At 36.7% G+C, this 24,730-nt stretch overlaps 1 protein-coding gene and 1 pseudogene across 1 annotated transcript; one reads left to right on the forward strand and one right to left on the reverse strand.

Annotated features, from left to right (window-relative positions):
• The first annotated feature begins 874 nt into the window (after positions 1-874).
• On the forward strand, positions 875-5,576 carry LOC142611866 (potassium transporter 5-like). The gene is made up of 8 exons (XM_075784008.1): positions 875-1,182; positions 1,493-1,718; positions 1,839-2,087; positions 2,755-2,805; positions 2,896-3,156; positions 3,609-3,776; positions 3,913-4,167; positions 4,340-5,576. The coding sequence occupies exons 1-8, from the start codon at positions 997-999 to the stop codon at positions 5,293-5,295; spliced, it is 2,352 nt and encodes a 783-aa protein (XP_075640123.1). The 5' UTR covers positions 875-996; the 3' UTR covers positions 5,296-5,576.
• Positions 5,577-12,421: 6,845 nt separating this feature from the next.
• On the reverse strand, positions 12,422-23,973 carry LOC142612330 (potassium transporter 5-like; annotated as a pseudogene).
• Positions 23,974-24,730: the final 757 nt, after the last annotated feature.

Consider the following 24,730-nt stretch of genomic DNA (forward strand, 5'->3'; position numbering starts at 1 on the left):
CCTACATCAGTAGTGCTAAATTTTAAATTTTTTAGCATATTGTTACAGTAAGATGTTATTACTAACGAGTAATTCTTAGGTACTCCCGGAGTACCGAGAACGGTACTCCTTTCTTTCACATTCATGATGGGGTCTGCTCATTAAATTTATGGTGGGGTCCATTATAAATATGAAAGCAGGGAATATCATTTTTTTGTACTCCGGACGTATTTAAGAATTTTCCATTACTAATATCCTACTGTAGTAAGTTGCTACTCATTTTTTATTATTTTTATTCCCCTTCTCTCTCTCCCCTTGGATCTCACTATCTGCTCTCTCTCAACAAGAATAAAAAATGATAAAAAAAAAAAATTTTAATGAAATGGTAAAAAAAAAAAAATTTTGATATTAAGTGTATTATAAAATGATGTGTTAAATACTATATACATGATTTTATAGGTACTAAATATTAAAAATTTTTAAACTCCTTGATGAGAATGCACTCAAATTAGATGAGGTGACTTCCTCTGATTATCACCTTTAGGCAATTTACAACACTTTTCCACGACGCCTTGGTCTCATCTAAGGAGTCACCGACTCACCGTGACTATAACTCAGTCCCATCCCATGACGTTGATCACCCAGCTAGAAATTTCCAAAAGGGTATCTTTAATTGATAGGCATTACATCTAAAGAAATGTGTACATGAACTGTATAAATAACAAGAGGCACACAAATAAAATTTTACCATGTATCAATGAGTACGCACACGTTAGAGCCGTGAGAGTGTAAGTGTCCACGCGGTCTTGGAAAAAAGGGTATTATTGGACCCCACAATTCAAAAATGCCGGCTGTGTCTTTTGCATATTTAAACTTCACCATCCCCCTCACATCTAGGAAGTAGGAACCAGGAACCTCTCCTCTCAGTTCATTGTTTTTTCATTCTTGTCATCCATATTTTATTTATAGAGAGAGAAGGAGGGTTTATACATTATAGAATATTGTGCTACTTATTCAATGAGCACCAGTACTAGTAGAATTCCTGGGGTTACGGAAATGTCTAGTGAAGTAGCACCAAAAAATCCTGAACAAAGTATGGAGCAAGTTTCCGAAGAACTCCAAGGGAAGAGAATTTTCCGAAGGTTCGATTCCTTGGACCTCGAATCCTCCACTGTTCCCGGTCGTCATGGCCATGGCTCCAAGGTTTGCTTATATATTGCACTCTCACAAAACAAATTTCCCATGCATACTTACCAGCTCAAATAATTAAGTTAAAGTATTACTATTATTATTATAATCATCATCATCATCTAAGTGACTTTTTTGGACCTTATTTGTATTATTAATAGTTACCAAGTCAATTGCCTGATTTTTTTTTTTTTTGGGCTGCTTTAAGAGTTAAGGAGAATTTTTGGGTTCGAGCTACTGCATGGCTTGGAAACTAGGACAAAATAAAAATAATAGTTTCAGGTCTAAATTTGACTGATTGGTTATATTCTTTTTAATTTTTCAGGCTGTGGGGTGGTCAGTGATATTGCAACTAGCATTCCAGAGCATAGGAATTGTATATGGAGACATTGGTACTTCACCACTATATGTGTATGCAAGTACTTTCAGTAATGGCATCAAGCACAACGATGACATTTTGGGTGTTCTTTCTCTGATTTTTTATACCCTCACTTTAATCCCTCTGTTTAAGTACGTTTTCATTGTCTTACAAGCCAATGATAATGGCGAAGGTAAAATCTAAGAATCCCTTTATTGCATTTTTTTCCCTGTATGTATATAATCACGCAAAGCAATTATTTATCTATGTTCTCCCTAAAAACAGAACCTTATTGTGTTGTTACATCTTTTAGGAGGGACGTTTGCTTTGTACTCTCTTATATGCCGATATGCTAAGGTTGGTTTGATCCCAAATCAGCAAGCTGAGGACCAGGAGGTCTCTAATTTCCAGCTTGATTTACCAAGTAGTCGTCAGCGGATAGCGTCGGGGGTTAAGGCTAAGCTGGAAAACAGCCAGTTTGCCAAGTTCTTTCTATTGTTTGCTACAATGCTTGGTACTTCCATGGTGATTGGGGATGGTGTCCTCACTCCTTGCATGTCAGGTATGTTAATCTTCCATATGTTACGCTGCAACTCTTTAAATGCATAAAGTGTTTGAGGGTTAGAGAAGGGAGAGGTTCGAGCTATAAGATTAGAAATGTGTGATATATATGATGGTATCTGCGACCTAGGTTTTTTTGTAAGCTAGGTATTTTTTTTCTAATGGAACAAATTTTGAATTCCTATTCTTTGTAGCTAGTGAAGCAAAATAGTGTGAGAAATTTTTTGCAAATTGAAGATATGGTTACGATGTTTAAACAATAGTAGTATTTGTTGGATAGGCTTGGGCTTATACCTCTCAGACTTCGTATACTTTTCTCTTCTTAAATTGTGGTGAAAAATAAAAGTCAAAAAAGAGATAATAAACAAGTTGCAGTGGATTTGACAAATAAAAATAAAGTTAAATTATGACGATGTTTTACTTTCAATTGTGAAATTATGTATCAAATAGAAACTTGTTATCAAAAAAAAAAAAAAAAATCAATTAGAAACTTAGTATGTTGAAGGATTTCTATCTGGGAGGCTTAGCCACACTTCTGTCATTGTCATTGTTGCCAATTTCTTAGAAAGTGAATAAGCAGAGTTTCGTAATTTAGTAGCTCATTACTTTGTCTGACTTTTTGACTTACAAATTGCAATTTTAATTTTTTTTTTCCAAATTATTGGCAGTTTTATCTGCTGTGGGAGGGATCAGGAAAGCTACAACTGAAATCACAGAAGGTACCCCGCAATCAACAATGTTTACTCTGTTACTTTTTTCCTCCCTTGTTACAAGTTATTTATATCACATTTTTTTTTGGTCCTATGCAGATATGATTGTTTGGATTTCCGTTGCTATCTTGATCTTCTTGTTCATGGTTCAAAGATTTGGAACTGACAAAGTGGGCTATAGTTTTGCTCCCATAATATGTGTTTGGTTCGCATTAATCGGGGGTATTGGCCTTTTCAATTTCATCAAATTTGATCCAACAGTCATCAAAGCTATAAATCCACAATACATTGTTCAATATTTCCAGAGGAACAAAAAAGAAGCTTGGGTTTCTCTTGGTGGCATTGTCCTTGCCATAACAGGTCAGTATTATATTTCATTCCCCATTCATATGAGACCTTATTTGATTATGTACTAAAAACCTACAAAAGTAAGTTTGTATCTAAAAAAGATACGACTTTAAAAAACTATGCATAATTAAATAAGCTAAAAGAGTAGAAGCTAATTGTTAGTATACACATTATTTTTTGAACTGAAACCATGTCTGGAAGTCTCCGTTTCAGTTCAAAAATTGAAGAACCAAAGAATTTGTCTTACAAATTAGGAGAATTATAAAATGTTTAAATTTGAACTAAAATTATGACTTCAAGATATGATTTTAATTCAAAAAGAGAATTGTGTGTACTTCGTGTGTAATAGGGCCATGTATAATAAACAATGCTCCAGAGTAAAACTAAAAATTTAATATAAAATCACCTTTACTTGGAATTACGAGAAGATTTTTTTAATTAAGTATAATTATAATAATTTGCAGGAACGGAAGCTCTATTTGCTGATGTTGGACACTTCACAGTTAGGTCCATTCAAATAAGTATGTGCTCAGTGACCTACCCGGCTCTCATATTGGCATACAGTGGACAAGCAGCCTTCCTTCGCAAGCACAATGATCTTGTCAAAGAAACTTTCTTTGAGTCTACTCCAGGTAGAAGAAGAGTGTTTTTGCCTTAAATTTTCTCATGAATACTTTGGTTCATGTATATGTCCATAATGTCCATTGTTCAATATTTATGTAAAATGTATGAGTTACTAGCAAATTGAGTTGGCTATTTGTGATGCAGATCCTTTGTACTGGCCAATGTTTGTGGTGGCCATATTGGCATCAATAGTAGCTAGTCAAGCCATGATTTCAGGGACTTTCTCTATAGTCCAACAATCTCTCTCACTTGGGTGTTTCCCTCGAGTGAAAATCGTGCATACATCAACTAAGTATGAAGGACAAGTTTACATACCAGAAGTCAACTACCTTCTTATGTTGGCTTGTATAAGTGTCACTTTGGTTTTCAAGAACACGGAAAAGATTGGCAATGCATATGGTAATTTGTCATCCTACATATCAATTTGAATCTTATCAATAGTAGCTACACTTGGTTTTTGTTGTTTTATTGGTTTGAATTTTTTGCCCACATGTTTGGTGGTGGAATGTGGCTATTCAATAAAGAATAAACATAGAAGCTAATGAATAATGTTTTCTTCCTTTGCATGCAGGGATAGCAGTGGTATTTGTTATGACTCTCACATCAGCTTTCCTAGTGCTAATCATGATCATGATATGGAAATCTCACATACTTTTAGTTATCTCCTATGTTCTTGTCATCAGTAGTGTGGAGCTTCTCTATTTGAGCTCAGTCTTCTATAAGTTTGCTCAAGGAGGATATCTTCCCCTGGCCTTTGCTGCAGTACTAATGACCATAATGTATATTTGGAATGATGTTCATAGAAGAAAGTACTTTTATGAGCTTGACCACAAAGTCCCTTTAGGGAAGCTCAAGGACATAGCTGCAGACACAAATTTATGTCGAATGCCTGGGTTGGCCTTGTTCTACACAGATCTTGTTCAAGGCATCCCACCCATTTTCAAGCACTATGTGGTAAATGTTCCTGCATTGCATTCAGTCCTTGTCTTCGTCACCATCAAGTCACTACCTATCAGCAAGGTTCCAATTGAAGAGCGTTTCCTATTTCGTCGAGTGGAGCCTAAAGACCAAAATGTGTTTCGTTGTGTTGTGAGGTATGGATACACAGATACACGTTCTGAGGATGAGCCTTTTGAAAAGATGTTAGTTGAAAGATTGAAGAAGTATATTATAAACAATTTTTGGTTCTCTCAAAGTAAACTAAGTAATGGCAAAAATGATGGTGAATTGGATGTTGGGTTTGCTAATGGAGAGGATGAAAATAATGATGTGAAGGATGTTGATGAAGAAAAACTGCAAGAGGTGTTAGAGAGAGAGATTGAGGCTTTGGACCAAGCATCACGTGCTGGTATTGTTCACTTGATTGGTGAGAATGAAGTGGTTGCAGTCAAAGGAGCTAGTTTAGGAAAGAGATTTCTGATAAACTATGCTTTCAATTTCTTGGAGAAAAATTTGAGACAAACTCAAAATGTATTTGACATTCCTCACAAGCGCATGCTAAAAGTGGGCATGACTTATGAGGTTTAGTGCATGTTGTTAAAAAGGTACAAGTGCTTAAGCAAGATAAGGTCTCTATGTCAATATACATGCCTTTTCTTGAATTAGTATAGATTTATTCATACTGTGACTGAAATGTTGGCTATTAAGTTTCCACTTTCCACTGATATGCAGTGAATCCCTTGCCCCATCCTATACTCCCAGGGGATTGTGCAGATCTTGTAAAGTGTGGAATTTGAACTAAATGTATGTAATGGTAACGAAAAAGTCCCTTTTATATCTATTTTGTAGTCACATATTATTTGGTTCTACATTGGTTTTAGTTAATTCTACTTTGGAATGCAACCCTCATTCTAGACTTGGTTTTCTGTGGCTATAACCAATATTTAAGAGATTGGAAAAGTAAAATGCTTTTAGAAACAAAAGGAAATAACAAAAAGAAAAGAAAAGAAGACATTGTGTTACTATAAGTTTTAAGGTTTTTGATGACAGCACATCCCCAACTAAAGATTGGATTGTTGTGTATCTATGGGAGAGAGGGAGAGAGAGAGAGAGAGAGAGATGCGTGCATATAATATGACAAGTACAACTCAATTACAATAGCCATCATCCCATTTTGACGTTACTAAATTTTTGGAGTCCTTCAGTAAAAGTCAAGACTACTAAAAATGTTTTTAAGCTATTTATCCTCGAACTTTACTAAGGATTAATTTGTACTAATTAAATAGGGAAAACTCTTTTGAGATCCAAATTATGGTCAACTGATGTCAAAACACGTGTTTTGTGAAAAATGCTTTAAAATGGTGAACTTAACTAATTTTAAGCTAAACCTAAAGTAGATGTTATGACTCTAGTGCCCCACATTGGTTAAGTGTAAATTTGACCATGTATTTATAAGCTCTTGAGCACCCTCCCTTTGCAAGCTGGTTTTCAAGGGTATGTTCTACCTATGGGTTTGTAACATTTGGTATTGGATTAAAATGTCAAAAAATCACTAGAATGATTACCAAAATCCTAAATAAGTATTATTAATGAGAAGTAATTAAGCAAAGGAATAACAATTTAACTAAACAATATGATATCATATTGAGAATTTCTAAATTCTAACATTCAAAGGGCCTAATACATAGTAATAATGACTACTAAACTAATACCATTTATCCCAAAAAAGTTACAAAATGATGTTTGTTCACTTGTTGTTGGCTTTGTTTTTGACTTTTTGTTTTTAATGAAGTTTCATCCTTATTCAAAAAAGAAAAAAAGAAAAGAAAAGAAGAGTAATTGGGGGTTGGGGATTGCGATATATGACGCACATTTTATGGGGCTAAATGTTAAGGGCCATTATTTTAATAACCCAAACCCATTCGCCCCAACCAGAAAAATGACACCACATGCCTTGAGCCCAAATAAAGATCAAATTTTAGCCTATGGATGGAATATCAATAAAGTTTTTGCAGTTGCATCAATAAGATTTGTTTGGATACTGCTTATTTTAATAAAAATTAAAAACTGAAAATACTGTAGCAAAATAATTTTTAAATGTGTAAATAGTACAGTAAAACCCATTTTTAACGAAGACGTTGCTGAAAAAAGAGATTTGTGGGTCCCGTGAACAGTGCACGGGATCCACTAGTGTGCACTGCCCACCGCTTATTTAGTTGGTCAAAGAGGTAGTGGGTCCCGTGCATAGTGCACAGGACCCATTGACAGACAAAACCCATGTGAAAACACTGTTTTGAATAAAAAAAAGGAAAATGCAAATGTGAGACGCAGACTCTCTAGCCAAACGCATACTAAATTTTAGCAGAGCTCTTCCACTATCCTACCAAAATTCTCCCAAAAATGGCTCTCATTCTAAGGGGCATTCACATCAAGTTTGTAAAAAATAACCTATTTTACACTCTAATAAAAGACAATTTTATCTATTTTTACTAACTCATTTAATAATACACCACAATTCTTATTTTTACATACAACCCAATAAAATAATTTAAATTACATAATAAGATAATATAAACTACTCTTCTCTCTCTCTCTCTCTCTCCATGGTGGGAATAAAAAATATTATTTAATTTTTAGCAACTTGCTACAGTAAGTTGGCATATCGTATTTTTTTGAGAAACATATTGTAGCAAGTTGGTATAATTTTTTACGTATGACAGCTCGGATGTTACATGTTTTTAAGGGTTTGAGTTGTAAAATAGCAATTTACCAATGCTAATGCTCTATCCCTGACACTCAAATATTTATTTTGAAATGGCAAGACTTAGGTACAGTGCTTAAGTGCTGTTCCTTAGGTTCCTCTATTATAATTTTGCCATGTAAATTTTTTTTTCATAAGATGGAAGTGTATTTTTTAGTTAACTAACCATATAACTGAATCTTAAGAGGAATCTAAGAAACAACAATGCACCTAGCTAAGTTTTGTCCGCTCTGTTTGTTTCAACAATGATGTTTTCTAGAAAATGAGTCATTTTTCAAGAAACATTTTCTATAAAATTATCTCATTTTTCAATGTTTAATAGCAACTTTAAATGAGTTGAAAAACAACCCCCTAACTTCTCTTATTTAGCTTTTGGTGAGAGAGAGTTGTTTTTCAAAAACATTTAATGGAAAACAATATCTAAAAACAAGTCATACTTTTTATGTTGACCAAAGATAGTTTTCCTTTGACTAATATTTTTTTTATGCTACCAAACGTTAGAAAATGAAGAAAATTATTTTTATACAAAATTTTCCATCGAAACAAACAGAGCTATCTTTATTTTGAAAACTACCCAAAATCCCCTAAAAACTATTACACAGAACAATTCTATTACCCAAAAGTCTAAGAGATAGAGTTGACACGTGGGTTATTATTTATAGAATTTTTGAAAATAGGATCCATGTTAGAATCAGTATCATATTGCACAAATCTACATAATCACGATTTGCACACGATGAAGTTGATTCTCCAATTGTTTCATGCAACATGATATGTCGAGAGAATCAACATCATGCTTTGCTAATAGATTTTCCTTGATAATTCAATTGCAAATTTCCCGTTTTTCCTTATTTTGACCACATGTTTTAGGAGCTTTGGTGGGTTAGGGTGTTACCTAGGGATGATAATTTAAACCTACACATACTTGCCTCGCCTATCATTAATGGATAGGTTTTATCCGTCCTGCATAACAAATGGGGCAGGAATGGGAGTTAACATTTTCTCCCACACTTACTGCATTTATATTAAATAATTTAAAAAAAAATTATAACTTTTTTTATAAGACACACACACACACATATATATATATATATATATATATATATATATATATATATATATATATATATATATGTGTGTGTGTGTGTTTTTAGTCTTCTAATTTTAAATTTATGATATATATATATATATATATATATATTTTTTATATTGTATTATTGAATTTATCCTTTTATGTTCTAATATTTATGTTGTTTATACATATTTTTAATTGTTGTATTGCTATGTTTGAATTGTTTTTGTAATTCTTATTACTTGAATTGTTGTATTGTTATGTTTTGAAAAGGTTTTGTAATATTAGAATATTATTTTTTAAATGTTTTTATGAGTTTTAATTTAAATGCATTTAAAATAAACTTTTAATAAATTATCTATATTACTATTTAAGGGGATTCCCCTGTTTGGATTTTACATTTTTTAGTTCTAAAATACCCCTACATCCCTATATTTAAGTAGAAACAAAATTAAATGACAATTCGGTAAAAATGCAACTCTAACTCCCACTAAAACTGCAAAATAGGAACACTCTTCCACTAACTCACTTCTTCAAAGCAACTATACGTTTATTTTTTTTTTTAAATAGAAAAATAAGTTAAACACTTCACATTTATCCAAAAACAAATCTAAATATAAAAAAAAACTAAATAGTTATTAAAAAAAACTAAACTAGATAGAATATACACTTTATATATATATATATATATATATATATATATATATATATATATATTTATATACACTCTATATAAATATATCTTACACACATTTGATACATTTTTTTTCCTAAAAAGTAGCAAACACTAAACCAACCGTTTACTCTATTTCAAATCCTAAATCTTATGGTAGTTTCTTAAAAAAGTTGTTATTTTATTAGACCGGTTTTTTTAGCAGTAGAGTCCTATACAAACACAGACACCTCTTTATCTCTTGATACGTGATAGACTAAAGGGTAACCAAATTGCTACTTGCAGAGTAATCGAAACTACATATATACATTGAGTTTGGCTTAGTTTTGTTTGCAGGCTGATTTGGCTGCTTAGTGGATTGCTAAAAATTGTTTTCAAGATTGCTGTGTTTGTTTTTTCTCGACATGGTATGTGTCTAAGTTTTTGTGATAATTTTGGTCCTTAGAGATAGTTGAATGCATTTGTATATTCACATAATCACATGGTTGATATTCTATAGGTTTCCCTAGATCCTAATGTTGAGAAAGCAGTAGTGCCAGAGGAAGAGATCTTGGTTTTTAAGTTGCCACCTGAGCCCTCAAACACAAGGCATGTTGAGGTATGACCTTTTCTTTTTTAAATTGTTGATGATTTTGTTGGGCATTGCGTCTACTGAATTTTTTTTGCATTTTTTCTTTTATCTAATAGTTGCAAATTTGTTTTGTTTTGTTTTTTTTTTATAGAAAGCTTATTAGATGGTTGCAAAATTGTTTGGGCTTTGTGTTTGTTTTAACTTCGGTACTTTTTTGATAGCTCTATTACCGTCCTAATCCTACATAAAACAACGTTCATTACAGAGGCTACATACAAAAATAGTTGTGGCTATGGAGGATAGGGATGGAGGGAGAACATTAATTGTGTTTAATTTGTAGGAGGATTTTTTTTTAAAGTGATAGTTCATCATAGTTTATCTTATCCAATTGTTAACCTTTTTTTTTTCTTTTTTTTTTGCTGGCAATATCGGTGGTTAGTTAAGGAATACTAACCTCTGAGCACGTGCGCGAATCATAGTTTATCTTATCCAATTGTTAACCTTTTTTTTTTTTTTTGCTGGCAATATCGGTGGTTAGTTAAGTAATACCAGCCTCTGAGCACGAGCTCATGCGCATGCTTAGAGGCTCTTCTATTTTTTTGGTAAGTGTTAATTTAAAATATTTATTATAATTTGAGATTACTACATTTTTCAATCAGAGAAAAAAACCTAGGAGTGTGATGAGTATTATGTGTGGTAAAATAATTTTTCATCACACCCTTAGGTTTTTTTTCTATGATTGAAAAATATAGTAATCCCAAATTATAATAAATGCTTTAATATATATAAAAAATTTAGGGTAGCGGGCTGGGTACCTGTGGGCACTCATGGAACCCTCTAGAATGGGGCTGAATAAAAAAACCGTCCCTAAGAGGAAGTTGGAAATAGGAAACCCGCCCCAATGTCTGATTTGAATGATTCCGATGTCGTTGGAAAATTTTGAACTTTACTTTCAAACGAATCTAGTTGTTTGGTGAGAGGGTTAAGCTTCTCCGAGGTTGGCTGGTAGGAGTAATTAATCCAAAAGAGTAAAAATACCCCATTTTTGACATGCGATTATTTCTAATTTGGATCTCCAGTGGACGAATCAAGAATTCCACGTCGTAGAGAATTACCTTTTCTCTGAGAATGTTCAAACTTTTTGGATTTATATTTCGCGTTGTAGAGAAAATTTTGCGTGCGATCACCTCAAAATGATAATTTTCTCCCCCAAATCAAAATCTGCCAAGTGGAGCTCAAATGGAAATCCATGGAGAATTCCTGTGGTGATTAGCTACCTGACTGTGTTAGACACACTAGTCTCCAATTCAACTTAGAGGAGGGCCTTAGATCTGTGGCTTTATATTGCACTAATATGGATTTGGTGTCTGTGATTAATTCAAAGAAGACTTGTTCTACAATAGTGAGTTTTCTCATTGATCGATGGATTAGTTCGATTAGTTATTCTTATTTTGATAAATCTTGTAATAGAGTTGGCCAAACTTTGGCTAAGTTAGTAAAAGAGAATGAGGAGGGACTCGTCTCGTTGGAAGTGTGCCCCTCCCTTTGCCTCCCATTATACATTCAAATTCTTCTTGTTAACGACTGTTGTTTTCCCACTTAATATGGAATAACAGTCAAATGAGGATATCTCAAAAAAAAAAAAAAAAAAAATTAACAAAAAATTTATTGGTGTCAAGAGATAAAAAAAAAAAAAAAAAAATTATACACAAGGAGACATGTCTCCTTGGGTATAATTTTTTGTGTAGAGAAATTGTACATGCATCAACAATGAAGCCATTTATAAACTTAAAATTTCCAAGAGAACCACACCATTACACATTCCATGGTCTGTAATTTCCCCCCGGCTCCTTGCACACTAGCTAACTGCTGGGAAGCACGGGTGCGGCGTTTGGGCCGCCGCACCCGCGTCCGACGCGGGGACGCGCAGGCGACGCCGCTGCCTGCGCGTCCGTGCCACGTCGGGCATTAAAAAATTAGTTTTTTCGGCGCGATTCGTGCCGATACGGCGCCGATTCAGGCCGACGCGCGCGAAATCGGGCCGATTCGCGCCGATTCGGCCCGAATCGGGTGAAATCGGTCTGGTCGAAATCGGCCGATACCGGCTGATACTGGTGAAATTGGCCGATACTGGCCGAAATTCAAAAAAAAAAAAAACAACAACAACAGGTGCGTATGGTTGAAAAAGAAGAAGGTGCAAACGCACCATTTGGAAAAAAACCAAGACCCAACCCTTTCCTTCTTCATTTTTCTTGCGCCTCTCTCCCATTCTCTACCTTCACTCTTCAACTAGGCTCTCTCCTATTCTCTGTATTCTAGTTATTATTTACCATTGCTCTTAAATTTGGTATATATTTATATAATGTGAAAAAAGTATGTTTAGCAATATATTAAAAATATAAATAAAAATATTTTTAATAATTTTTTAATCGCCGCACCCCGCCGCACCCGCACCCTACTTTTTCAAAAATTGCCGAGTCCCGCACCCGCTCCCGCACCTGCACCCGAATCTCGAAACGCACCCGTGCTTCATAGGCTAACTGCCTCCTCACACTTGGAAAAGAAATTGAAAAGTTTCTTGCACTACACGTATTATTTATTCACACATCCAATATTCACACGGATTCATATTATGCTTTAAAGTTCATAAGTCATGCCCACTTTCAACATTCTCTTGCGGGGAATGTCAAACACTTCATCACTATACCTTAAATTTCTTTTTAAGAAAGTGTAAGCTTAATCAATGAAAATTCTCTTTCCAAAGCTAGCTCCTTTTTTAGCAATCACTTCAGTCTCACCAATGAAGTGAACAATACCTGCATGCCATGCCTTGTCCACTCCCTCAATCTCTCTTTCAACCGCCTCTACAGGTTGCATATGATCTTCTTCAACTTGCCTATCATCCACTGTTTCTCCAATTTTCTCTCCATTATTATTCAACACTAGTCTTTGGGATGACCTAAAATCGTCACTGATGATGCACAAAAATCGTCAGTGAGTTGATTGTCCACACGTATCAATGGGTGCACCTAAAAAACAAATGAGAAGAACCAATCAAAGGGCACCGGTGGGGTACCGGCCAAAAACCCTCCGAAGGTTAAGTTAGAAGAGAGCTCCAAAAATACTAGAGAGCATAAGCTTTAGAGAAATTGTGCGTACCTTGATTTATGAGAGTTTTGGGGTATTTATAGTAGTGTGAAATTGACATCCGTGCCTTGGCCAAGAAGTTCTTTCCTTCCAAGAAAGAACCTCTTGGATTTTGTATATCTTCTAGAGTTCCTTTCTTTATAGGAGTCTTCTTGATTATGGTTAAGCGTGTGGCACAAGAGCTCTCCTTATACATGTATGCGTGGAGATTAAGCAAGGCTATAGATGGAGGATCGATACCTTCTTCAGCTTGTTCTCATCTTTGTAGGTCTAAAAATACCTTATCAGTTGTCCCCTCAGCACATGTGTCTGTCAGTTTCACCCTGAACGGACTCATGGGGTGATAGATTCTTGTAGCCTTCGTCTTTTTCCTCAGGGGTTACGCTTTGATTGATGGGGTAGTTGAGGGTATTAAATGCAAGGGGACACGTCATGCGTTCTGAGTGGGTGCACTCATTTTTCGAGGCATCGCTTCATCTCCTGCACATTTTTATTTATTTATTATTTATATATATACATTTTTTTTTGGAGCTCTAGCCCATCCGTTGCTTCCAAACTTTTGCTGGTTGTCCATTGGCTAGGGTAAGTTCCCGCCTCTTATGTCGCCGTCTCTTTGTACTTTAAGACTCAGTTTAAGCAATGAGTGGAACAACAATGTTGGGTCCAAATTGGCATCATGTGTAGCTTTCCACTTTGATTTTGTATAAAACCAATTAGAAGGCAAGTAGGCTATCAGTAGACCACATGGTTATCAAAGAAATATAAACATGCCAAAGGAAAGCTAGAATATATCATCGAAGGTGTTGGCAAACAATCACCACAATACTCTTCCAATCAATGCATGTGAATTCATGTGAGCTTATTGTGCAAACAGTATATTGCTTTTAACTTTTCTTTCCTGTGCGACTATAAAGGAAGTTATTGAATAACAAGCCAAGTGTCAAGGCAAATAAGGTGATGCAATAACGGTGTATATAAATTTATAATGACTATAGCCAAATTCACCCAAGAGACCTGTGAAAGCATGTAACAATGCATGGTCTAGTGAATATTGGTGTGAAGTACTTGAAAAGATCAAGGTAAAAGAATTGTTCTTAAAGAGCATGTATGTGCCATATACTGGTTAAAGCTTTTAAATGTGAAAGCTAGCTCAAATATTTGGCACTCAAGCACTTGATAAACATCACTATATTTATAAATTTGTCTAATCATAAGGACATGCCATTCAACCAATCTGAGCTACTTAAATATATGTTTAAACATTCACATGAACGGGCATTGTTTCTTAATAGAATAGTGAGGTGATTAAGTAAGATGGCAACGAGAATATATCCCTGAGCCCTATTCTTGGGGGCGAAGCCCTTACAAAGTCTTTGACTTCATTGAAAGTGAGACTAGTCACCTTGGCTTATATCGCCCATGTTTGCATTGGCAATTGTGGCGCCTAAGAAATATGCACCACCTTTTCTTTTAAGCTTAAGGTGATCCTTTTGATATCATGCTAGATGGCACCATGCATGAGCGTATAGATTCCTACCAAGTAAGGGTTCCCATCAAATCAATCCAATGGCATGTTGTATGGCTTTTGACAATACCAATGAGGTAAGTGCTATCATTTGAAGTCTTCAAGAAAGAATAGTGCCATTGGTAGCCCCCCCGGATGTTCCTGAAATCCTTGCTAGCTTTATAGCTAGCTTATGGAGGTCAGTGGGGATGATAACTTCCATGTCATAGACTAGAGAGAAAAGGCGAAGCTTCTGTGGCTTGTAATTGGAGTTTACAATGGACCTAGAGGGCTGCAAAGAGCTCATTTGTGTTTGCTATGTCTCAAGGAAGATGGGATCACCATCACCTTGGTAAGCTAGATAGTAATGATAATAAGCCATTTTAGCCACCAGTATGCATTAAGTTTGATGACCATTCAAAGTAAATCATGTCTGATCCATAGAATTCCAAGAGGCAGAATAAGGCCATGCCTTGCATAATGGCTAAGAAATAGCTTTGCTAAACGAGTCATGACTATCATTAGAATTTTGTATAACATAGTAGCCCTCAATGGCTTGATAAAATATCATTTCAAGGAGTAAGTAAATTTTATACCACACATATATGGTTAATAGATGAATCTAGGTCTTCACGAAAGATATTGGGGGTAAACTAAATTAGTCCCTTAGTAATTACCCATAATCAATTTGTTCAATAAAGTATTTATTTTGAAAAAGCTGCCATGGGATTGCCAAAAGCAAGGTCAAAAGACAAGACTAAATTACTTTCATCCACTATAGATTTTGAAAAGATAATTTTCATTAGTAATGAAAGATCAACAAGTAAATCAACCATTGAAATTATTAAAGGCAGTCATGTAGTCAAATCTATACATAGTCCCAAACATGTGAAATGGGAGGAATTACTCTCCGATTAAGCAAAAAGGGATACCATGATTCAATAGAAAGCTATTCATGCTTTTAAGAAAGAGTCAAGGAACTTCCCTAAATTTGTTGCTCGGGAGGCTAGAGATCATTCCCATTATTGGCGATAAGGTTCCACAATGTTGCCACTGAGTTAGTAGTCATTAACTACGTTCTAAGGCCATTTGGCCTCATGCCTTGACAAGTTGTACTGTCACTATCTTTCCCAAGCTAGATTGATTGGCTCAAAGTGACATCCAAGCAATACAACTAGATAGTCGAAATATTTGTGAGTGTCCTATAACATCATTATAGATTAGCCATAGGGCATAAAAAATAATTTACTTAACCTGCAAGAACAAGATTCGTACTACTAAATAACTAGTTTGCAGTTAAATAAAGCTAAATCAGCCATTTAGCCCTGTGCAAATATAGGTCCATGGACAGGAAATCATAATGAGAAAAATTAAATCTTGTAATCATATATTAAGCTTGTCAAAACTAGTCTTGAGAGAAAATACTGTTTAGGCATTACTCTCAACTCAAATAGTCGTGTTTTTAGCAGTATATGAGAAAATATCAAAGTGAAGAAACTTCCCTTGAGACACAGATTGGAGATTTTAAGAACGTGCCCTCACATTAAGTGGATGCTAGCTTTCTATGGGAAGTATCTTTGTTTCTCCTTTCAGCTTCTATTGGTGAAATAATGCCAAATGTGATGAGCTTATTGCTGCACACATAAAGCTTGTTGCAGGCAACATGTAAGCTCAAACCCATAGTGTTCCTACTGTTAATGATGTGGAAGATGAGACCATCTTTAAGCTAAACACCTTGACAAAGAATATCTAGTGTGAGTATACTGTGAGTATATATATTTATTTCAGCAAATAGAAGCAAATAATATAAGTCATGTCTACTACATAAACATCTTCAAAACTAGTGGCTACTTGTTAGGCCAACCAACATCAGCTTCAAAACGAATTAACAACCATATTTTACTTTCAACCCAGGTGCGAATGTGATTAAAAGCACCTTAAAGCTTCACAAGAATCTTAAAGAAGAAAATAAATAAAAGGGAACATAAGCCAATGAAGGCTCTTAGCTGCAAAAGGTAGTAAAGTCTGGCTTAGGCATCATCCAAAAGGCTTAGAAAGAACCTAACACGTTCTTGAAGGTGTTTGTAATAAATAAGCTGACTTTGAAAAGGCTAACGGTGATTGTAACAAAGCAAGGACCATATTTAATATATAATCATAATAAAAATGTCTTGCAACCATGCATGAAGCCAAATTTATACATTGGTTCTCAAATTGATATAACCAAATGATGTCAAGCTTCAAGAGAAAAGTAAAGGTACACGATAAATAAAGTAGAGAAGACTTCCTTGAATTTGGCGATGAGCCTTTCAGCTGGAGCCGTGATTGAGTTAAGGAAGGGAAAGAGCTTCTCTGTTTCTTTTTCCTTGCCATTCTTTTTTTTTATTTTTTTATTGAGACCTAAAGCTTTAGTGGGTTAGCTAAAGTTGTATTGACCACAGGGGGTTTTCACAGGATTTTTGGTAAACACCTTAGCAGCAAGGCAAGAAAGGAACACCATTTACATGAGCACGAGTTGTTAAAGAACAACCCCATTCAGACCCATCTTCAAGAACTCGAATCAACCTTAGAACTGTGATTTCTTCGAGAGGAAAGGAATTTTCTTGTTTTCTTCGACTAGGCATGATCCGTTGGGTCATGTAGGACTAGTTGTGGATCTAACCAATCAGTCAATGGCTCAGTTTTAAAGGCGAGGCTAGTTGCAAAGAGCATAATCATTGTCACGGTCAATTCCATGGTGGAGTGGGACAGTTTGGTCAACAAAACAAACACCTTTGATATTAGACTCATGGGAATCTTGCCATACGGTACCTGACAATGAGGTTGTTAAGATCTCGCCGAAGATAGTGCCTGTGATAAAGACTAAATTGGATTAGCTCTTAAACACTTCAATACTTTGGGACCTCTGGGCATGTGTTGCTTATTAGCTTGTGGGTTTTGAGTATATGGGAGCTGTTTTGTGAACGATGGCTTTTTCTAAGGATAACGAATGTCGCTCATTGGTTTACTGAGCTTTCTTTGCTTCCTTCACCCTCATATATTTGCGCTTGATATCTTTCTTTTGTGTCATGAAAAGTTCCTAATTGCTTTAATCCGTCCTTCTTGCAAACTTTTAGTAGTAATTTAGGTACGTCTCATTATACATCTTTCATCCATCCACATTATATATCTTTCATCCATCCATCTTGTGGATTTGTTAATAATTAGATGTATTATGTATCTTTCATCCGTCCATCTCGTGGACTTAGCCAATGTATCCGTCTATCCTGTGCACATAAGTTTGGATGCTTTTTGACACATCCATTCATTTTGTGGATATATAGTTTATATATCCATCCACCTTGTGAACTTATAGCATGAGTTGGCATCCATCCACCTTGTGGATTTTATAAAAAATTTTATACTAGTTTGTATCCGTCTGTTCTATAGGTGTAGTAAATTTTGAACACTAGTTTGTATCCGTCCATTCTATGGACTTGTATCCGTCCACTCGATGGACTTAGTAAATTTTGGATACTAGTTTGTCATCTTGGTGACTTGGTTCGATGATTTCTATTCGAGTTAATCATCTTTGGAGGATCACTTGGATCGTTCGTCACCTAGATTATTCATCACCCTGTAGGTAGGAAGATTTAGATCTTTTACCAAGGTATTTGTTAGTGGCTTAGTTTGTTCGTCCACCCGTAGGTAGGACTATTGACTAAGGTACTTGTGGGTGGCTAGTTTTGTCCGTCGACTCATTAGTTAGAAGGACTTAGAATTTTTGACCAAGGCACTCGGGAGTGGCTCCTTCCTCCCGTAAGTAGGAAGACTTAAACTTTTGAACAAGGCACTCATGAGTGGCTTGGTTCATCCTTCCACCCATAGGTAGGACTTAGAATTTTGACCAAGGCATTTGTGAGTGACTTGGTCTATCCGTCTACCCATAGGTAGGAAGACTTAGAATTTTGACCAAGGCACTTGTGAGTGACTTGGTTCGTCCTTCAACCAGTGGGTAGGAGACTTATATTACCAAGGCACCCATAGGGGGCTTGGTTCATCCTTCCACCCGTAGGTAGGACTTAAATTTTTTACCAAGGCACTCGTGGATGACTTGGTTTGTCCGTCCACCCGTAGGAAGGAAGACTTAGAATTTTGACCAAGGCACTCATAGGTGGCTTGGTTCGTCCTTCCACCTATGGGTAGAAGACTTATATTACCAAGGCACCCATAGGGGGCTTGGTTCGTCCTTCCACTTGTAGGTAGGACTTAAATTTTTTTTACCAAGGCACTCGTGGATGACTTGGTTTGTTTGTCGACCCATAGGTAGGAAGACTTAGAATTTTGACCAAAGCACTCGTAGGTGGCTTGGTTCGTCCTTCCACCCGTGGGTAGGAGACTTATATTACCAAGGCACCCATAGGGGGCTTGTGTCATCCTTCCACCCGTAGGTAGGACTTCAAATTTTTTACCAAGGCACTCGTGGATGACTTGGTTCGTCCATCCACCCATAGGTAAGAAGACTTAGAATTTTGACCAAGGCACTCGTTGATGGCTTGGTTCGTCCTTCCACCCGTGGGTAGGAGACTTATATTACCAAGGCACCCATAGGGGGCTTGGTTCGTCCTTCCACCCGTAGGTAGGACTTAAATTTTTTACCAAGGCACTCGTGGATGACTTGGTTTGTCCGTCCACCCGTAGGTAGGAAGACTTAGAATTTTGACCAAGGCACTCGTTGATGGCTTGGTTCGTCCTTCCACCCGTAGGTAGGAGACTTGTATTACCAAGGCATCCATAGGGGGCTTGGTTCGTCCTTCCACCTGTAGATAGGACTTAAATTTTTTACCAAGGCACTCGTGGATGACTTGGTTCGTCCATCCACCCGTAGGTAGGAAGACTTAGAATTTTGACCAAGGCACTCGTAGGTGGCTTGGTTCATCCTTCCACCCGTGGGTAGGAAATTTATATTACGAAGGCACCTATAGGGGGCTTGGTTCGTCCTTCCACCCTTAGGTAGGAGACTTATATTACCAAGGCACCCGTAGGGGGCTTGGTTCATCCTTCCACCTGTAGGTAGGACTTAAATTTTTTACCAAGGAACTCATGGATGAGTTGGTTTGTCCGCCCACCAATAGGTAGGAAGACTTAGAATTTTGACCAAGACACTCGTAGGTGGCTTGGTTCGTCCTTCCACCCGTGGGTAAGAGACTTAGAATTTTTACCAAGGCACTCGTAGGTGGCTTAGTTTGTCCTTCCACCCGTAGGTAGGAGACTTATATTACCAAGGCACCCATAGGGGGCTTGGTTTGTCCTTCCACCCGTAGGTAGGACTTAAATTTTTTACCAAGGCACTCGTGGATGACTTGGTTTGTCCGTCCACCCGTAGGTAGGAAGACTTAGAATTTTGACCAAGGCACTCGTTGGTGGCTTGGTTCGTCCTTCCACTCGTGGGTAGGAGACTTATATTACCAAGGCAACCATTGGGGGCTTGGTTCATCCTTCCACTCGTAGGTAGGACTTAAATTTTTTACCAAGACACTCATGGATGACTTGGTTTGTTCGTCCACCCATAGGTAGGACAATTTAGAATTTTGACCAAGGCACTCGTAGGTGGCTTGGTTCGTCCTTCCACCTATAGGTAGGAGACTTATATTACCAAGGCACCCATGGGGCTGCCCCCTTGCCTTCTGCCTTGTTCTTTATAAATTGCGATGAAGTTAGCTAATGCTTGGGCTGAGGTTAACTTCTCCATGGGGGGATATCTTTCTTCCGCTCCCCTAAGCGCTCGACTAGTGTAGTGTACGGGTAATGGATTGAGGAGAGCTGAACTAGCAACCGTGGGGGATACAACCAATTATAGGGACAACTCTTCATTGGGTGTAGTAATGGATTGAGGAGTAGTGGAGATGCGAGGTATGCCTTCAGTTCCTTAAATGCTCTTTTGCATTCGTCGATTTACTCAAACACTATTCGTTCTACTGGCCCAACTTTTGCTCCAGCAACTCCCCAAGGCGTTGAGCGGGTTTTCGGTCTCTTGGTTGATGGTAGTCATTGATTGTCTGGACCATACAACTCTTTGTCTTAGGAATGGTGATATGGTTGATCACTCATTTCCCACAGACGGCGCCAACTGATGATGCACAAAAATCGTCAGTGAGTTGATCGTCCACACGTATCAATGGGTGCACCTGAAAAACAAAAGAGAAGAACCAATCAAAGGGCACCAGTGGGGTACCGGCCAAAAACCCTCCGAAGGTTAAGTTAGAAGAGAGCTCCAAAAATGCTAGAGAGCATAAGCTTAAGAGAAATTGTGCGTACCTTGATTTATGAGGGTTTTGAGGTATTTATAGCAGTGTGGAATTGACATCCATGCCTTGGCCAAGAAGTTCTTTCCTTCCGAGAAAGAACCTCTTGGATTTTGTATATCTTCTAGAGTTCCTTTCTTTATAGGAGTCTTCTTGATTATGGTTAAGCGTGTGGCACAAGAGCTCTCCTTATACATGTATGCGTGGAGATCAAGCAAGGCTATAGATGGAGGATCGATACCTTCTTCAACTTGTTCTCATCTTTGTAGGTCTAAAAATACCTTATCAGTCACTAACAAAATCTTTAAATCTTTATCAAAACCTTCTCAAAGGGTTCTTGCTCATTATGCACATCTGTGTATCCATATCTCACAACACAGTGAAACACCTTTAGCTCTTTAGGCTCTACTCGGTGAAAATGGAAACGATCTTTTATTGGAACCTTGCTTATGGGTAGTGACTTGATGGAGATGAAAACAAGAACAGAGTGCAATGCGGGCACATTTGCCACATAGTGCTTGAAAATTGGTGGGATGCCTTGAACAAGCTCTGAGTAAAACTTGGCGAGCCCAGGTATTCGACAAAGGCTTGTGTTATCAGCTATTTCCTTTAACTTCTCTGGAGAAATTTTATGCTTAAGCTCATAGTGGTACTTTCTTCTGAAAACATTGTTCCAAGAATACATTACAACCATTAGGACTTTGGCAAATGCCAAGGGAAGATATCCTCCTTGGTTAAATTTGTAGAGGACTGAACTTAAATAGAGAAGCTCTACACTGCTAATGATAATAATGAAGCAAACTACAAGTATTAACTGGGTTTTCCATATCATTATCATGACTAGAACTAGGAAGGATGTTGTGAGGGTCATTACAAAAACCACTGCTATCCCTGCAGATAGTAAATTAACAACTTGTTAGTTGCAATTTATATTATGGGGCTCTATTTAAATCAGGAAAGTGCTTAATAATTCTTAAATTTTCTTTCCATTTTGAGAATTTGTGTTAGAAAAATTCTTAGTTTACATTTTACTAGCAGTGTAAACTTACACTGTACACATTTTGTGTGCTTACAAAGCAAGTTTATATTGCAAGTACAATATAAACCTATAAAAGTACCTTTTGTGATTCCATTGTATTATAATTGTATGAATAGCAATACTTTATCCCATTTTTTAGTTTTCCACTGAATACTCTATGTATTGCAATATATTATGTGTCTAACTTTTTTCAGTTTAAATTTTAATTATTTTATATGAAAAAAGGGTTGTGGCAGGTTACGATTGGTGAAGTATAAAATAAAACGCTAAAATAGGACAAAATGATTTTCATTTATTTGTATGACTTAGAGTAAAGACAACTAAAAGAATATGTAGAATTAAGAGCCTTAGAGGATTACCATAGGCATTGCCAATGTTTGTTGTGGTCCTGAAACCTAGAGTGACAGCTACACAAGCCAACAGAAGAAGGTAATTTAGCTTCAGGTACATAAACTTGTCCTTCATACTTATTGATGTGTGCATTACTTTCACCCGAGGAAAACACCCTAGTGAGAGGGATTGTTGGATTATAAAGAAAGCCCCAGATATTATGGCTTGGCTTGCTTTAATTGATGCTAATACGGCCACCACACAAAGGTTGGCCAATATAAAGGTCCTGCATCATATATATTGAAAAAGCACATTTGAATGAGTTAACTATGTCAAATACCATTTAGACAATACATATATTTGTGGAGAGAGAGAGAGAGAGAGAGAGAGAGAGAGAGGAAACAATGTGGCCATGGATATGCATGTAATCTTATATCATTTACCTGGTATGGATTTGTAAAAGGTATTGGCATCAAGATCATTGTTCTTGCGAAGGAAGGAGGCTTGTCCAGTATATGCCAATACAAGAGCTGGATAGGTCAAAAAACACATGCTTATTTGAATGGATCGAACTGTGAAGTGACCAAGATCTGAAAATAAAGCCTCAGTTCCTGCATATTTTTAACTAAAAGTAATAACACTTGTTAACAAACTTTTCAGCTAATTAATTGAAGGTATATATTAAAATTTATGTATGAAAGAAGTTGCAACCTGTTATGGCCAGAACAACACCTCCCATGGAAATCCAAGCTTCTTTTTTGTTCCTTTGAAAATAATCTATGATATACTTAGGATTTATGGCCTTAGCAACAGCTGGATCAAATTAGATGAAATTCTAGAGGCCAATGCCCCCAATGAATGCAAACCAAATGCATATTATTGGAGCTAAGCTATACCCTACTTTGTCTGTTCCAAATCTTTGAACCATGAATAACATAATCAAGATAACCACTGATATCCAAACAACCATATCCCTGTATAAGACAAAATAACTAGTTATTAGTCTCTTGTCATGTAAATTTGCACCTAAAATACCGTATATCAAATTACTGCAATTTGAAAGGAAAGAGTCTCAAATTGATCTTTTAACCTTTACATATATCACATCCAATTAACATCCCATTAATATGAAATTTGACATGCATATTAAGAGCAATAAAAGTATAAAATTTAGCAATGAGTTTTCTTATAAACATTAACTTAATAAAAGTTATAGTGTTTTATCATCACAAAAACTTACACAAAGTATAATTTGATCCTAATCCAAAGATATAGTATATGGAAGAGGAACTCTATTATTATTATTTTTTGGAAGATCAATCGAAACCACTAGATCATACTCTCTTAGATAATGTAATTTATTTAACTAGAATACCATATATAAGGGCACTTTGTAGTTTTTTTTTTTTTTTTATAGAAATAGTAATACTTTATTAGAACACACAAACACGAAAGTAATATATGATAGGGATAAGATCCCTAAGTAGACAGACAAAAATAATGGGAGCAGACATTAGTGACGGAGTCACCAAGAGAGACGGTCTTGTCATCCTAGAGCACTAGTGGATGGGTTCACGACCAGGACGGATAGGAGATACGACAATCAGACTCCTTAAAGTAGATGAACTTGTAATATGGATGAAAAGGAGATACGACAGTTGGATTCCTCAATGTAGACGGACCTAAGCGAGACGGTTTGCTGAATCCACGTGTCACCTTTGTTGCATCTACGTGGCACCTTCGTGGCATGAGTGGTCTCCAAGAATCCTAGTATGGAAACGTCTTGCACTCTACGCCTAACTACAATTGGAGGAATCCCTACAAGGAAAGGATCCCGTAAATTGCGAGCATTAATGAGGATGTTCTCTACAAGGAAATACCCCATCCACCAAAAAATTAAGGTTAGCACTACACTACTATAAAAACCCCAAAGCCCTCATAAATCAAGGTACGTGTAATTTTTCCCAGTTTTGGCACTCTAGAGTTGTAGAAATTTTCTCTAACTTAACCTTCGGAGGGTATTTGGCCGGTACCATATCGGTACTTTCTATAGGGTCTTCTTTGTTTCTGTCTCGCAAGTTCTGCCTAAGAGCACTTAAGGACTGTGCAACTCACTGATGATTTTTAGCATCATCAGTTGGTGCCATCTGTGGGAAAGGAACTAGCAGCCATATCACCACTTCCTAGATAAAGAGTTATATGGTACTCACTCGCTTGATGGAAACCAACAACAATCAAGGAGACAAACTATGCATTACTGCCCTCAAAAGGCAGGTACAAACTCTAGCCGCGGCTGTGGAATGCCTTACTAAGCAAAACCACGACTTGGAAGAACAGTTGCGCCAAAGGAATGTTGGGCCCAACCACTACGAAGAGGAGCAAGAGGGTACCGGCGCCGAAAGGAGGGACCGAGAAGGACTAGAGGGCAACAATGCTCTAAGAAAACAAGAGCGACAAGACACCAACCGTCCATCCGTCGCAGAAACGGCACCACCTCACATAATTGCGGAGATGTAGATGATGAAGGAAAGGATGGATTTCATGATGAACGCCCTCAGGGGACAGGTGTCAAATGACTTCCACGAACTAGTACATCGGATAGACTTACCCTTTATTCCTGTCACTTTGTTCCCCCTTCCACC

Source organism: Castanea sativa, chromosome 10 (genome assembly GCF_040712315.1).
Source record: "Castanea sativa cultivar Marrone di Chiusa Pesio chromosome 10, ASM4071231v1".
Lineage (NCBI taxonomy): Eukaryota > Viridiplantae > Streptophyta > Magnoliopsida > Fagales > Fagaceae > Castanea > Castanea sativa.

Bases quoted from the DNA above. Each gene is read 5' to 3' on its own strand.
- LOC142611866 (XM_075784008.1), top strand. From the start codon at position 997: ATGAGCACCAGTACTAGTAGAATTCCTGGGGTTACGGAAATGTCTAGT. The intron at 3,777-3,912 runs GTAGAAGAAGAG...TTTGTGATGCAG, and splicing joins TTTCTTTGAGTCTACTCCAG to ATCCTTTGTACTGGCCAATG. The intron at 4,168-4,339 runs GTAATTTGTCAT...CTTTGCATGCAG, and splicing joins AAAGATTGGCAATGCATATG to GGATAGCAGTGGTATTTGTT.